Source organism: Anguilla rostrata, chromosome 6, assembly GCF_018555375.3.
Source record: "Anguilla rostrata isolate EN2019 chromosome 6, ASM1855537v3, whole genome shotgun sequence".
NCBI classification, from domain to species: domain Eukaryota; kingdom Metazoa; phylum Chordata; class Actinopteri; order Anguilliformes; family Anguillidae; genus Anguilla; species Anguilla rostrata.
The window spans coordinates 22,215,620-22,231,413 of record NC_057938.1 but is presented as its reverse complement, the minus strand read 5'-3'; the positions used below and the strand labels follow the sequence as shown (position 1 = coordinate 22,231,413).

General features: G+C 46.5%; 1 protein-coding gene across 1 annotated transcript in view; it reads left to right on the top strand.

The window, feature by feature from the left end:
* The window catches only part of LOC135257956 (disks large homolog 1-like), a 155,908-nt gene that overhangs the window by 110,803 nt on the left and 29,311 nt on the right, over positions 1-15,794 (top strand). Inside the window, exons 8-12 of the mRNA XM_064341168.1 lie at positions 8,126-8,251; positions 9,709-9,852; positions 10,395-10,626; positions 11,587-11,723; positions 12,859-13,003. Coding sequence (XP_064197238.1) covers positions 8,126-8,251; positions 9,709-9,852; positions 10,395-10,626; positions 11,587-11,723; positions 12,859-13,003 — 784 coding nt within the window. The remainder of the gene's footprint in view (positions 1-8,125; positions 8,252-9,708; positions 9,853-10,394; positions 10,627-11,586; positions 11,724-12,858; positions 13,004-15,794) is intronic.

Here is a 15,794-nt window from a genome sequence, read left to right as displayed (position 1 = left end):
TCTTGAATCTGGCCACAATGTCCAGATTGCTTTTCAGGTCAAACAAAGATTTACTTTTTATGTTCAAGAAGATCATTGGTACCGTAGGTTAGCCATGAGAGTGATTACGAAGGCTCGTCCGTGCCACACACGTAGCATAGCATAGCGTAGCGTAGCATATGTCCCTCAGTGAAGCTGCACCAGACGCGGTCGCGTCGCCGCGCCAGCGCGGCCAGCTGTGCGCGTGCTTACCGCGTTCCGTGCTGGGACGCCGCTTAGCGGTTCGCGCCTCTTCCGTGTTCTCGGCTCGCCGCGAGGCACGGAGAAGTGTTTACACACGCATTTGCTGTGAAATGCTGGATAAATGCGCTCTCATGTAAATTGCACTGGTTATATCATTGCAACTCGCGTCCCTTCTCACATTCCCTTTTGTACCAATGGAGAGCAGCACATGTTTTAATAAGGTACAGTTAGCCTGAAACAGTTAGCCAGGATATAAAGTGAAATATTCAAGGGAAAAGGGAGTCTCTAAACCGGTGGTGTTGCTCAGATTTTGTGAAGGGGGCATAATTTAGAAAATGTATAGCAGAGATTCTGATCTGATGACATAGCATAGAAGTTAAAGAGACAGAAAGGCCACCGCGGATTGCGAGCTGGAAATACAAGAAGTTGAACTGAAACTTTAAACTGATGTTCCCAGCCTGTTTGATTTCAGAGACGTGTCAATTCAGTGTTTGCTACAGGGGCTTTTGTGCAACGTAAGGTCATATGCACAGCAGATTCTGATCGCTGATGAAAATGCACCGATCTTGTGAATGAACTTTTCCACTAGCCATTATTGTGCTTGCACCGCAAAGCTGGGATGTTACTAAGGTGATTTATCCTTTCGAGATGAAATGCACTCATCTTCATGATGAGTAAAACTGTCCGTAATGAAATCAGACTGTGTATGCGTGTCAGGCAAGCAGGGTGCCCTTGAGAAAGGCTGAATCTAAATGAGTCCCATGTCGTGTTGACACGGAAAAACACAAGAAAAACTTATATAGCCATTGCGTAGAAGTAGGATGGCCAGGTTTACAGGAGAGTAATCAACTTCAGCAGTGCTCTGTTGGGATCTGGACCCACACTGATGATGATTTGGGGGAGGGGTCCTGTATGTCAGCTCCAGCGAGTGGGAGCCAGGCTGAATGGTAGGAGTGTCAGTCGGACGGGTGTCTGTGCACAAAGGTTTCACAGGCGAGACTGTGTTACGAGGCCTTCGCTGTCCACGGTCCTGAAAAGCAAAGGCCTTGCCAGTCAGCCCCTGTCTCTCGATGCGCCTGAATTTAACACAGCCCGTCTCTCAGAGCCGTCCCCAGAGAAAGTCACCCGCGGCGTGGCTGACAAGGGGGTCAGCGAGATGGATTGTGACTGACTGGCACGTCTTAAGCTCAAGTCAAACTGATCTGGTCCCTGCTGTGAACAGTTATTATGCTGTCATGACTGGATTGGCCTTTCTTCGTTGACCCTTTACATAATACGAGGGCAAGCTGCGAATTACATCCGGAATGAAACGACAAGTGCCCAGTGCAATTGTGCTGTTGGTTACTCATGTGGTTTAAGTGATAGAGATAGTATATGGAGGCATATTCTTATTGTATTGATAACTGTCTGCCCCAAGAGACAACTGCACATCAGATATGTTTAAAGGTGACTGGAATTAGGATTTGACTTAATTAATTTTATATATATGTTCTTACTCCAATAAATGTTTCAAGAAGCAAAAGAACCAGTGCAACCAAGTAGAGTAGCACAGTGCAGTATGGGTTAATTCCTCTGGGGCGTTGTGTTGGCAACGTTGCCAGGAATCCTGGCTCCTGATTGGCTGTAGATGTTGAGCTGCTAGTGCAGCCCACTCCTTCCCTCTCTTCAAAGGGACTCTTCCTTACGAGTGAGTCTTCATCTTCTGTCGAATCATTGCTTCCGTTAGAGCAATGTCAATGCATAGCGTTTCGGGACACCTCCCTCCCTCCCCCCCATCCCTAAAACGGCACGGCAGCGTCCAGTAATCCTTTATCCCTCCCTAAGCCCGGCCTATAGAGGCCACCGCCGTCACGCCCCACCGAACGGCGTGCCGCTTCACGCCGTGAGCGCTTTCGTCCGCCCTCCCCGGAGGACGGTTGCCCCGGTAACGCAGGCTATTAACCAGTCGCGAGAAAGAACAGGTCCCCGGGCTGCCGATGTCAGCCTTGGGTAAGCGCACAGTCGTCACAGAGGAATCCGTTCAAATGCCTTTTTTTTTTTTTTTTTTTTTTTAGTGTTGACCGTCACGATTGTCAGGTTTTAACGAGCTCCGATTCGCCAGTCGCAAGTCACATGACCTGCCACTGGTCAGCTCACTAAGACCTGGTTTTGGTTTCAGCATTATCTGGTTTTGTTTTAAAATATATAGTGGTTTTTTAAATTTTTTTATTTTAAATGTACATTTTTTCACTCTGTGGAGGAGACCGTCCTTTCCGTTGTGCTCTTTGTCAGCTTTTCTGTGTCAGCGTGGAAGTGCACACGGCTTATCAGCCTTAATTAAATCTGCGAGGCAGATGGAATGGCTGCCCAATCTGGATTGGAAAATCGGCATGGGAAATATTAACCGCTGTCAGCAGAACCTGTCTTTGTCTCCGTGGGATTAATCTGCTGCACGCAGGGAATACAGATGCGCAGAGCTGCCAGTCATTTGCATTTAAAGCCTACAAATTGCTTTGCCATGTCCTCCAATTTCCCAACGAGTGCTTATTAATGGGGAAAGATTTACAATACACTTATTTTAAAAAAATATCTATAATTTCACTAAGTACTTTGTCATGTAACTTTAACTTGGCCAGAACTGTTGTTAGTTTCTAATGTTGGGATGAAAATTCTAAAAGCAGTTCACCTGTTTGACTGCTGTGTGTCCTCTCCAGGACAGCAAATGCACTCGCATGGAATATGACAGTTGGTGGGCTGAAATAGTAACATGACGTAACACAACATGCTGAAGAGAACAGGCCATTCAGCCCAACAATGCTCACCATATTCCTGACTAAACTGTACCTCTGCCTACTCACCATCCAAAGTTCTTGAGTTTTCTGCTCTGTTCTTCTGTCACGACGCATTGTGCTCACAGCTCGAGAACTGCATTTTGTTATTTTATTGGCTCTGTGTTGCCGTGTTGCTAAATTAATTTTTCACTTTGTATGTTGAGACGCATATCATGGGGTGATGTCATACAGTAAAATACAGCTCTCACTTTATAAAGACATGCACCTGCTTGTGGCTAGAGAAGGCACATTACAAAGACTTCAGTGAGTTCTACACTCCACTCCTGCCCTTCACATTGACAGAAGGGTACCGTTTACATAAGCCAAATGAAATGCTTACATTGTTAATTAAACTCGACATATTGCACATTCGAACATTAAAATAAATTACCCGATATATCACTGCGTAAAGAAATTAGCACCAGTGCTCATTTTCAATCAAGAATCCCTTAGAATCTCAGGTGTTCTTTCTTCCCTTTTAATTTGAGCTTTCCTGTGATAAGGAATTCATTAGCAGAAGCACTTTGGATGTCCTTTATCGTACTGAGGCCATAATGGACAATTGTACGTGGCAGAGAGAGCGTGTGTTGCGATTAAAGACTGCGAAAATACAGGAATAAGACACCGACCCTGCAGCTCATTACCCATGTAGAGCATCACCCTTTTTCATCTGAACGTGCCTGAATGTATTCAAACACCCGCTCTGCAGAACCCACATTTGCGTTTGCATTTGCCCCGATGTTCATTGGATGTGGGGTGTCTAGGGAGCGCTGATCTGGGATCAGCCCTGAAGGAGAGAGCGCGGGTGTCGGGTCCAGATGGATCTGCAAATAGGTCATGGCTTGTGCCACGGAGTCGCTGTAGTACTACGGTGTTTTTCTGTGCAGTAGTGAGCTGAGATCTCTAGGGAACCGCAGCCAGGAAATAGCCTGTGTGCTGCATCCAACCTGGGAGCAGAGAAACATCAGATGAGTCGCTGTGGGTCTGGATTAGTCTGCTGGCTAAAAGCTCACTATTGAACAGAGACGATATTGATGGGGCCAGGCTGACCCCCCACCCCCCATTGTTGTTTTGGCCTCTGCTCCTCTCTGCCTGCAAAATACGCGCTTCCCACGTCACAAGATGTTTTTGTGTTTGCTTGCCTGCGTTTTTTTGTACAGGGCCTTAAAAAGTCATATTTAAAGGCATTAGACAGCCCGCTTCCAGCTTACATTTGGGGGAGTGAAGGATCAGGCCACAAATGAGCCAAACAGCTGCACAGCAGGGATTTTTGGCTTTCTGTTTGGATGTCAGGCTAGCGTCTGGTTGTGCAGAGGGTGCGGGTTGCAAAATTCCGATTTTTTAAAATTTATTTATGTAAAGATTACACTGCATCTCTCCTGAGTTTGAGTTTGTGGGTCCTGCTGAAAGAGACAGCAGAGGACAAGGGAGGGTGAATTTAAATATTCTACTGTCCTCAAAAAGTCGGGGAAAATAGTCCAAATTGGAGAGAACGTTTATAGCGTGACCTTGATTTAACATTGAATATTAATTCCCCACCAAAATTCTTCACTCACTGTAAGGTGAAGTACGTACCTTTTGTAGACCCAAAGTATTATAAAAGTTGCATGTTTAAGAATGTGCTTCATAAAGATTTGCAGACTAGCTTTGACTATAGTACAATAAATATAATTTTTTTAAATCATACATTTGTCCTTAAAATGCCTGTAAATTCATACAAAAATGTCTGTTTTGGGAACACGAGTTGATCTCACCTCAATTATTGTGTTTGCAGTATATGATTCTGGCCTGTTCAAAGGTGATTGTTTGGTAACCAAAGTCGGTCCGGTTCATACCATCCAACCTCCTTCAGCTAATCAGCTGTTGTTGTTTTCCCTCAATCCCAACTCAGGCTAATGCTAACATTAATGAAGGTTCTGGCCTCTTGGGTGTGACAATACACTGTATTCAGGTAATAATGTTTCACTGAAGCATGTTTAGGCTACTTTGATGCACTGTATCTGTACCTCTCTGTCGGTTGCATTACCACACCAAGCTGCAGTTTCAGTGGAATTCTTTAGAAACTTATTTGCGATCTCCTCGGCCTTGAGCTGTTGTACCCTGCTGTGCTCTCAGGCCGGAAATGCATTTTTCTGTTTGTTTACACGGCCCTTCAGTCAGCACTCTGTCGGTCCCCTCCAGCACGCCCCCTGCTGGCCACTCATAAGAGTTATTGTTCTGTCCAGTGTCTTGCGTCTTCAGGTTAGGTTTCCTGGAAATTCAAACGCAAATGGAGTGGCTAGGAATAAAATGTGATTAAAGTGGATTTGGAGGACTGATAATGGCTCTCTTATGGTACATCGCTGCCACCAGCTCACTTTTCTCACCTGTGTCCATTTCATATTACTACAATAGTCTGACTGCCATTGATTTACATCCAGTTTTTATCTAATTTTGCCCACTCTTAAGCATTAGAAATTTAGATGCAGCGACCTCTCAGAAAGAAAGCGGTCGGGCTGAATTTGGGGTCTCGCGTTCCTCTGTGTGTAAGACCACGAGCGCTTAAGGCGCTGCTCATTTGCGGTTCGAGCAGCGCGAGAGAGCAGCGGGTGCGCTTGAGGACACTGAAGCAGCGGGGGGAAGGAAGCTTAATCGGCTGCGAGGGCTGAGGCCGTGGCGGGGGCGCGGAGAGCCCGAATGAACTCCCGCCGTCACCCTGCAGCGCGCCCCGCGTCGCCGTCGCGGCCTCGTCCCCGCAGCGCGCGGAGACGATGGCCCCGGTCTCCAGGAAGACTGCAAATTAGAAAAGCCTGTTTTATCTTCACCCGTCCTCCAGGATTTTCAAGGAAGCGTCTGTTTATTAATTAATTAATAAATTTCTTGAAATTACGCTGTTGTTTTCACTAGCTGCTTCGAAGAATCTTATGCACGGTCGGATATTTTTACGTTGCCGAAGCAGTGGTAAACCGCATTCACATGCATTTCCGGTGTGTCTGAGAGCCTAGAGACCAGATTCAAATGATGAAAAATCTGGTTGTCGTCGTTTGTATATAACACAGTGCCATTCCATGCTTTGCAGTCGTTTTACTGCAGACACCCTGAATTGAGTAATTGGTTTGGGTGTTCATTGACGTATTAAGTGTCTTGAGTATTATGTACGCCTCTGCCTTGAATGTGGTAATGGTTTAATGAAGGCACTTTTATGTATGCCGCACAAAAGTATGCGTGTGATTTATCTTTTCTTTTATAACAATCTACAATCTTTGCACTGGGGGGAAAAGGACTGTAAGAAACGACTGATTGGCTGTATATCTCCCGCTGGGAAAAGGTCATTGGGTTTCATAACTGTCAGGTTGCTGAGCCCCTCCCCCCGTTGTCACGGCCCGGTTTGGGCGGAGAGCAGACGGCCTGCTGCTACGCCGAGACGGGAACGCTTCCCGCCATGTGCTGAGTCGGCGGGAGCGAGCTCGCGGGCAGCCCCGTCGAGGCGCGGTCGCGACCCTCCGAACGGAAAACGAGGGCTTCGTCAGATGATTTACGTCCCCCCTCTCTCTTTCCGACTGGCCGCTGAACGGAGTCGCGCTCCCAATCTGTTTTTCCCCCCTCTGCGTTCCTTCCGTTCTCCCCAGAGAACCTCAGCAGGTGGGCAGGAGCGTGAAGCGGTCGTTAGGAACGTAAGAGGACCGTCTCGTCGAGCTGCGCCTGCGTCGCGTCTGGGAACGATCAGACGCTCGTCCTCGAAATGCCGTCGCTGTGTGGCGCCGGTCCTCTCCACGCATCACGCTTTGCCTGAGAGAGACGCGTTCTTAACATTTTTTGCGCCGCTGTGATCACTCGGGGGATTTTTATCCATCGCGGGCTAAAGGTGTTGTGGAGCGGTTGTGCGCTGGTATGTGCTTCTGGATCCGGGTGGTGGGTGTGCCTGGGCGATGGAGGCCACTTCAGCCCAGGGGCCAGGGGCCAGGGGCCAGGGTGGACTACTTTTGGCCCTGCTACTACACTGAAGAAAGGCCTTTACTGTGCAATGGGAAAACATGCAAGGAAGGGCCTTAATGTGTTAGAGCCACACGAGAATCCACAAGTCCAGTCAACCCCTGCAGTTAATAGCAATAGGCCAGTGGTTCCCAACCCTGTTCTTGTAGATCTAACCTCCTGTAGGTTTTCATTTCAACCCTAATTTGACACTCCCGATTCTATTGATTAGCACCTGGACAAGATCACTAGCTGTTGAGTGAGGTGTGCTTTGTTAGGCTTTGAGTGAAAACCTCCAGGATAGTAGACCTTCAGGCACAGGATTGAGAACCTCTTTCCTAGGCTTTAGTGTAGGCAGTCCAGTCAAGGAACAGGGATTGCAATAAGGAGATGGGAATTTTTTGGTCGCAGGAATGCCATTTTCAGTGAATGTACACAGCGGATCATATTACGTAAGCGACCTTTTCCCATAACCCAGAACAGGCGGTCAGAATGTCTTGATTGGACACAGACCATTTTTCAACAAAGATGATGCAGCGGCATCAGCAGTGGATGCAACACATTGCAGACCATTGAATCTGTAGGCTTGGAAACATCTTCTGAAATCTCCATATTAATGAAGCACAAGGTTATTATTAGCCGCTGATGCTAGCTGCGCAAAGTGGGGAGGATGTTCCAAAGGTAAACACTAGTAAACCTCAGGGGGAAAAGTCTCAGGTGGGCGTACGAAGTGAAAAGCCAACCCAGCCAATCAAATCAATTATCAGACATCTGCTACCACCAGTCTGATTACAAGAAGCCTATGCCATGAAGGTTAGGTTTTCCAGTTGTCCTATTAGAATTAAGAATAGGCCCAAAATACCTGCTTGTGTTGCAAGTCAATGTACCGTATCCAGCTTGTTGTTTTTTTACATTTCTTTTAAAGGACAGTGGACAGACCCGTCCTGCTTTTTTTTCGGGTCATGCTTTATCAGCAGAAGAATGCTTGTAGGGATGAAAAGATTAATGTCCCACTTTTTAACCTCCTGGTGGTTTGTCAGAAAACTTGAGTTGCGGCATGGTTCATTTGCGGGATGGGCCGATGTTCTTGCAGAGTGCTCGGAGTTGCTGGTTGCTAATGTCCTATTTTCATGCCTTTTCAGGTGAACGGAACAGAAGCCGATTTTGAATATGAGGAAATCACACTTGAACGGGTAAGGTCACCGTTTCGTTTTGATACCGTGTTTGTAAGGACAGGCACCATAGAATTCCAAGTACTGCTCAAGCCATAGACGTTGACCATCCAGTCCCCCTGGGTCATTGGTTAGGGCACCACAACAGTGAACAGTGAGGCCTTACGTGTGTGATTCCTCTTTCAGTGGAGAAGTTAGTCACTGCATCTCTTCTGAGTGAAGCGGCTGATTGTCTCCAAGGTTCAAGGCCACCAAAGCATTGTTTTGCAACTGTAGGACCAAAGATTGTGAAGAAAGTGGAAACCATATTCTTGCAATGAGCTTAGTATCTACAGTGCATCCAGTCAAACACTTACCCTTCATTTTCAGAAGGTGCTTAGTCACAATCTTGTTATTTGAGTTAATTCAGCCCATTGCTATTATTATTGGGAGCTTTTTACTTGTATGATCTAAACTGCTGTACAGCTGTTCTATCTTGAGCTTTTCCCCAACTCTGATTCATTAGGAATGTAAAACATTGTATTAGATACAAATACACCTTTGTGATAATGCCAGACAAATTCTAACAATCAAATTTGTGCTGTTATTGTGCAGATACTGAGTGAGACCACAGTGTCCTTTCAGTACCAGTGATAATGAAATTAATTACTTTCACATCTGTGATAAAAAACCTTATGCATTCAAATCAATCAGAGGCTAATTCAAATGACTGCTGGCTTTCTTTGATAATGTACAGTGGACACATGTATCAATACACCCCCGTGCGATCCAAGAATAAGATAAAAATAATGTGTTGTTTTAAATGCACATCTTGCATCATGCACGTGCCTGTTAAGGGGGGTTTCTTCCACTTGTGTGTGGGGACCTCATTCAGCTGAGCGTTCCCCAGTGTGCATTGCTAACAGTGTGCATTGATAAACAATGGCCTGATGCTAACTGCAGTGGAGTCAACCTCCAGCTTAGCCCCTGAGTTCAAATGCCATTGCAAACTGTTTGCGTGTGCCCACTTTTAGAGCAAGCTGTACATGGGACACATTGGGTTTTAAAGCAGCAGTCCTGTCTTTATCTGTGCAAGATTGACCGGTCCTGTTAAGACGCACTTGACTCTAGAGCGATTGCCTTGAGCTCGTTGCAAAAGAAGCCTGAGTAGTTGATTGAGTTGATTTTCAGAGTGGGTAAACACTTCTGATTGAACCGTAGACTCATGGTCAGGTGCGTGGCTGCAGTCTGTTGACTTTAAGAGTCTGCCCTCTTCCAGAGAGTTTGGCATAAGCAATAAAGGTCAAGTTCTCTTTGGATCTTAGAGTCAGTCATATAAGAGCACTCAATATATGCACTTCCACAAAAAATCTGAATGATATGTAACTTCTGGGGTGGAATGCATTGATTTAAGAGATTGTTCTCCTTGCCTGAATTAATTTCTTCCTTTAGCTGAATGCAGACGGCCTACAATATTAATATCATTTGGATTGTTTATTTATGTGCAGTTGTGCTCTGAGCTAGTGTGCTCGGCTTACCGTAACCGCTGTGTCATTTCCGCTGTCGCCTCTCAGTTGGATGATGTGGATGTTGGCGTGACGCACCTGTGCGTGCCGGCACGTAACGCTGTCTCCCTGCGTCGCCGCCAGAAACTGTCTGGGTTCAGCATCGCGGGGGCCGGATACCCCCATGGCGAGGACCCAGCATCTCATCACCAGGTCTCCGGCGCGCCCGGACGCCTGTGGTGGCCCTCTCTGACCGCTCCTGACCCTTCTTTATAACAAACCCTGTTGACTTTCCCACCTTACATTCTTTAGCAAAAGTGAGAAAATACGCACTTTGATAGCACACATCCCCCCTGGATAACTTGCATATGTTAATTCGCACTTGTGCTCTTGGCTTCAAATTTACTGTGATGCTTCAAAATTGAAGAGTGGGTGTTCTTAAACCTTCACACTACATCACAGAGACTGTTGAAAATATTGTATATGGTTTGTATATATATTGTATATAGCTACTGATTCCGCAGATTGCGTAATGATGTTAATGTTGCGTATCTCAGTATGCTCAGTGTGCTTGCTGAGCACCGTGTGCATTCCTTTAACCTAGGCGTTGACTATGTTAACTTTGAACTCAAAATGTAAAAAAATGCCTCTTGCGGCTGTCTGTTTTATCATCCTCTACATAAGATCGGCTACACATTCCCTTGCATTCCTTTGCCACTGAGATGCCCCAGGTCATTACTGAAAATTAACATTGAGTTTTCAGTTGGCCTACTAGCATACATGAAGGTAAAACAAAGATGAATCTTTGCCTCCGTAGGGTCAATGACAGCATCCTGAGGGTGAACGATGTTGACGTGAGAGACGTCACCCACAGCAAGGCTGTGGAGGCCCTGAAAGAAGCCGGCTCCATCGTCAGACTCTACGTCAGAAGAAGAAAACCCATGACGGAGAAGATCATGGAAATCAAGCTTGTCAAGGGTCCCAAAGGTGGGTTGCTGTGACATCATCACTGTGCTGCGGTCACTGTGAGATCATCACCATGCTGCCCCCAGCAATAGTTCCCACAGTTAAGGGTCCTGGTGGTTCTGTAATTTAGCATATTTTGATTGTGCTGTTACTTAATAGTACTCACTGATCACATATGTGTATGTATGATATGTATTATTAATATTTTTTTCTATGCTCTTAACCCTTTCTGAATTTGGAATTGAGAAATTGTATTCACCAGCTTTGGATAGCTACAGTTATTTTGGCAGAGCACATGTTCTTCTCCTAAATGAAAGTTGTACATATTTTTGTCCTATGCTATTAATCCAGAATTCAATATGGAAAAGGAAGCAATTAAGATAAAACCACATTTTTATGGATTATAGAAAAGCTGGTTTCAGACTTGACCCTAATGTACGCTGGGACATAAGATTTTGCAGGTCACATAGAGCGAACACTATGCTATTGAAATAAAAGTTAAAATTAGTTGTTTTTTTCTCGCAGTTCATTAGGGAGTGTCTGGCTATCAGTGAGTATTATCCAATCCCATGACAGTACAGTCACATGTCCTTTGCATCTATAAATGCCATTGGACAATGTACACGTTCTCATATGTAATTACTCATGTACTGTTGTCAGGTCAGTAGCTCATAGCTCATATTTACATATACATGTTTGTGGAGTGTATCTATATTTCACTTTGCAGCGTACAATTACAGTGAATGGTTATGGTGATGGGGTCTTAGTTATCTTTATAAGGGTTTTAAGACTAAGTTCTATCTATCTGTGCCGCTGAGTCTTGGTTATCTCTAAGGCTTTTAAAGCTGTCTTTCTCCCTTTGTCTCCCAGTCTCGGTTATCTCTGTAAGGGGTTTATAAGGCCAGTTTTCCTTCTCTGTGTCCTCAAGTTAAGGTCACCCCTGTGTTTTTCGGGCTAAGTTTTCTTTCTCTCTGTTCCCAGGTCTTGGTTTCAGCATAGCCGGGGGAGTGGGAAATCAGCACATCCCCGGCGACAACAGCATCTACGTCACAAAAGTCATCGAGGGCGGGGCGGCGCACAAAGACGGGAAGCTACAAATAGGGGACAAGCTTTTGGCGGTAGGCGGCCATCTGTTGAATTCCTGATTAACGAGGCTCCGTCATTAAGTCCTCTGAATCTGCCATTAACTTGCTATAAAACCTGGTGTCCTTTTCTGGGCTCTGGAAAGGGCTTAATCCGCTGGTAAATAAATGTGTTCATAAATGGGTCTCGGCAGGTTGTAGACGCTGACTGGTACACAAGAATGACTCCCTTTAGAGCCAGTGGACTCTCTGGGAATATGGAGTGCAGAATTGTATTTTTCTACTGCTAGTTATATTAAAGAATGTTTTTTTATCGCAACAGAACAGGGAGTTGTCTACCACACGGTCTCTGCAGTTACTGGGGTCACATGATGTGGAGATACTGAGGGAAAAGCCATGAAGAAGCTGGTGTTCTTTCTTTAGAGAATTTCACCTGTTGCTACTTCTGCCTCAAACCTTCAATCAAATCTCTCCAGTGCACATTGGTTGTACTGTGGACCTGAGATTACATATTATATGGTCAATGATATAATCACATTCAGCTTTCCTGTCCAGGGAGAGGTATCAGTTGGGATCAGTCCTGTTGAGCTTGGTCTACGATAATGATACGCACATGTTCTCTTTATAAGAAAGTAGAGGACAAAAACTCTTTGGCGTGGCTAATATTTTACTCTGTTATGACTCCATATGTCCATATGCGTTTTGCATTTCATATGCAAGTTCAATGTCATTTCTATGAGTTATTTTTTTATTTTTTGGGATAATCCTGGTATTACATTGATTCTTTACGATACTTTATTATGTGATGTGTATTGTATGTGAATTGTGTGATTGTATTTGTCTTGTCTTTTGAGCTGCACTGCAACAAATCCCTCTCAGTGTTTCCTGATATGGCAACAAAGTTTTTTGATTTTGAATTGTGAAAATGTATGAAAGATGTACTGGCACAGCTTCGTACTCCTGAGAGTAACACTGGTGTAACGCCCCTGGTGTAACGCTACTGTACAACAATCTGGATAACAGCATCTGCCTAGCGATTATAATGTTGAAATGCAATGCAATGTGTGTCTGTGCGTGTGCGTGTGAGTGTGCGCGTGTGTTTGTGTGTGTGTGTCTGTGCGTGTGCGTGTGTGTGTGTGTGTGTACATATCTTACTCTGCGTCTCTTGCAGGTGAACAGTGTTTGCCTTGAGGAGGTGAGTCACGAGGACGCCGTGACAGCCTTGAAAAACACCCCCGACGTGGTGTACCTGAAAGTGGCTAAACCCACCAGTGTCTTCATGAACGACAGCTTCGCTCCCCCCGATATCACCAACTGTGAGTGGCCCGCTCGCCCCGCCCGGGAGTGTCTGCGCATGAGCCATCTGCTGTGTGCTACCTGCTCCAGTATCGCTACTGTGTGCTACCTGCTCCAGTGCTACTGTGTGCTACCTGCTCCAGTGCTACTGTGTGCTACCTGCTCCAGTGCTGCTGTGTGCTACCTGCTCCAGTATCGCTACTGTGTGCTACCTGCTCCAATATCGCTACTGTGTGCTACCTGCTCCAGTATCGCTACTGTGTGCTACCTGCTCCAATATCGCTACTGTGTGCTACCTGCTCCAATATCGCTACTGTGTGCTACCTGCTCCAATATCGCTACTGTGTGCTACCTGCTCCAATATCGCTACTGTGTGCTACCTGCTCCAGTATCGCTACTGTGTGCTACCTGCTCCAATATCGCTACTGTGTGCTACCTGTCGGGGCTGCCAATATCGCTACTGTGTGCTACCTGCTCCAGTATCGCTACTGTGTGCTATACCTCTGCTCCAGTATCGCTACTGTGTGCTCCCTGCTCCAATATCGCACTGTGTGCTACCTGCTCCAATGCTACTGTGTGCTACCTGCTCCAATATTGCTCTTCATACTGTGTGCTACCTGCTCCACGTGCTGCAAGTGTGCTACCTGCCCAATATTTCGCATACCCTGTGTGCTACCTGCTCCAATATCGCTACTGTGTGCTACCTGCTCCAATATCGCTACTGTGTGCTACCTGCTCCAGTATCGCTACTGTGTGCTACCTGCTCCAATATCGCTACTGTGTGCTACCTGCTCCATAGTGGCTACCTGCTCAATCGTACTGTGTGCTACCTGCTCCAATATCGCTACTGTGTGCTACCTGCTCCAATATCGCTACTGTGTGCTACCTGTCATACGTACTGTCACTGCCCAATTCGCTACTGTGTGCTACCTGCTCCAATATCGCTACTGTGTGCTACTGCTCATATCGTACTGTGTGCTACCTGTCCAATATCGCTACTGTGTGCTACCTGCTCCAATATCGCTACTGTGTGTATGCTACCATTGACTACCGCCAGTATCGCTACTGTGTGCTAGCTCCAACACGTCTGCTCCAATATCGCTACTGTGTGCTACCTGCTCCAGTATCGCTACTGTGTGCTACCTGCTCCAATATCGCTACTGTGTGCTACTGCTCCAATATCGCTACTGTGTGCTACTGCTCCATATCGCTACTGTGTGCTACCTGCTCAATTCGCTCTGTGTGCTACCTGCTCATATCGCTACTGTGTGTACCTGCTCCAATATCCCTGTGTGCTACCTGCTCCAATATCGCTACTTGTGCTACCTGCTCCATATCGCTACTGTGTGCTACCTGCCCATATCGCTACTGTGTGCTACCTGCTCCAATATCGCTACTGTGTGCTACCTGCTCCATATCGTACTGGTGCTACCTGCTCCAGTATCGTACTGTGTGCTACCTGCTCCATATCGCTACTGTGTGCTACCTGCTCACACGTGGCTACTAATATGTGTGCTTTGTTTTTTACCCACCTGGGCTACCCAATACGTTGACTCTCATCTGTGTGGCTACCTGTCCAATATCGCTGCTGTGTGCTACCTGCTCGCATATCGCTACTGTGTGCTACCTGCTCCAATATCGATACTGTGTGCTACCTGCTCCACTATCGCTACTGTGTGCTACCTGCTCCAGTGCTACTGTGTGCTACCTGCTCCAATATCGATACTGTGTGCTACCTGCTCCAATATCGATACTGTGTGCTACCTGCTCCAATATCGCTACTGTGTGCTACCTGCTCCAATATCGATACTGTGTGCTAGCTGCTCCAATATCGATACTGTGTGCTACCTGCTCCAGTATCGATACTGTGTGTTACCTGCTCCAATATCGATACTGTGTGCTACCTGCTCCAATATCGCTACTGTGTGCTGCCTGCTCCAGTATCGCTACTGTGTGCTGCCTGCTCCAGTATCGATACTGTGTGCTACCTGCTCCAATATCGATACTGTGTGCTAGCTGCTCCAATATCGCTACTGTGTGCTACCTGCTCCAATGCTGCTGCTGCTGCAAAGGCATCGCCGCCATTGAACGGCTTTAGGGAAACTCTCCATTTCCAGCCATTTAAATGGCAGTGCTGTGATAAACAGTGTGGTTCAATTAGACTTAAGTGCTGGCCCAATATATTCCTGGTGCTTAGTAAAAACCTGCTTCACTTGGAGTTTGTTGAATATTTGATGGAGCTGTTATTTTGCCTTGGGGCGCTGATGAAAACAGACACACTGTACCCAGTTTTTAGTGTGAGACACAGCACCAATGTGAACCAGAATGAAGACGCATCCCAAAATGAAAGGGAGGAAAAGGCAGTGAAATGTGGAAAACGGCTGTGTAGAGCGGGTATTGGGAATGTGTGTCAGCCCCGCGGTGTGGGAGCCCTGTGTGAGCAGAGAGCCGGATGAGAGGCTTCAGCTGTATTGAGCCGCAGTGGCTGGCAGGCATTTTAGCAGGACGGCTAATGGCGCACAGATCAGAGGTCTCGGGCTCTAATGATTATGCGTCCCTCCTCGGTGCGCGCGAGGCCATTAACGCTCATTAGAGACAGAGCCGAGCTGCGCTGCGCGTCCCTCTGGGTCACCAGCCATTGGCCAACTGCTGGCCATTGGAAAGTGTTTAGACAACAACCCCAACCCCCCTGCCCCCCACTCTCTCTCACTCTCTCCCTGTCTCTCCCTCCTTCCCTCCCTCCCTCTCTCTCTCTCTCTCTCGGGTCTTTGCATACTTTACATTGACACACACACTGCCATTTCCTACATT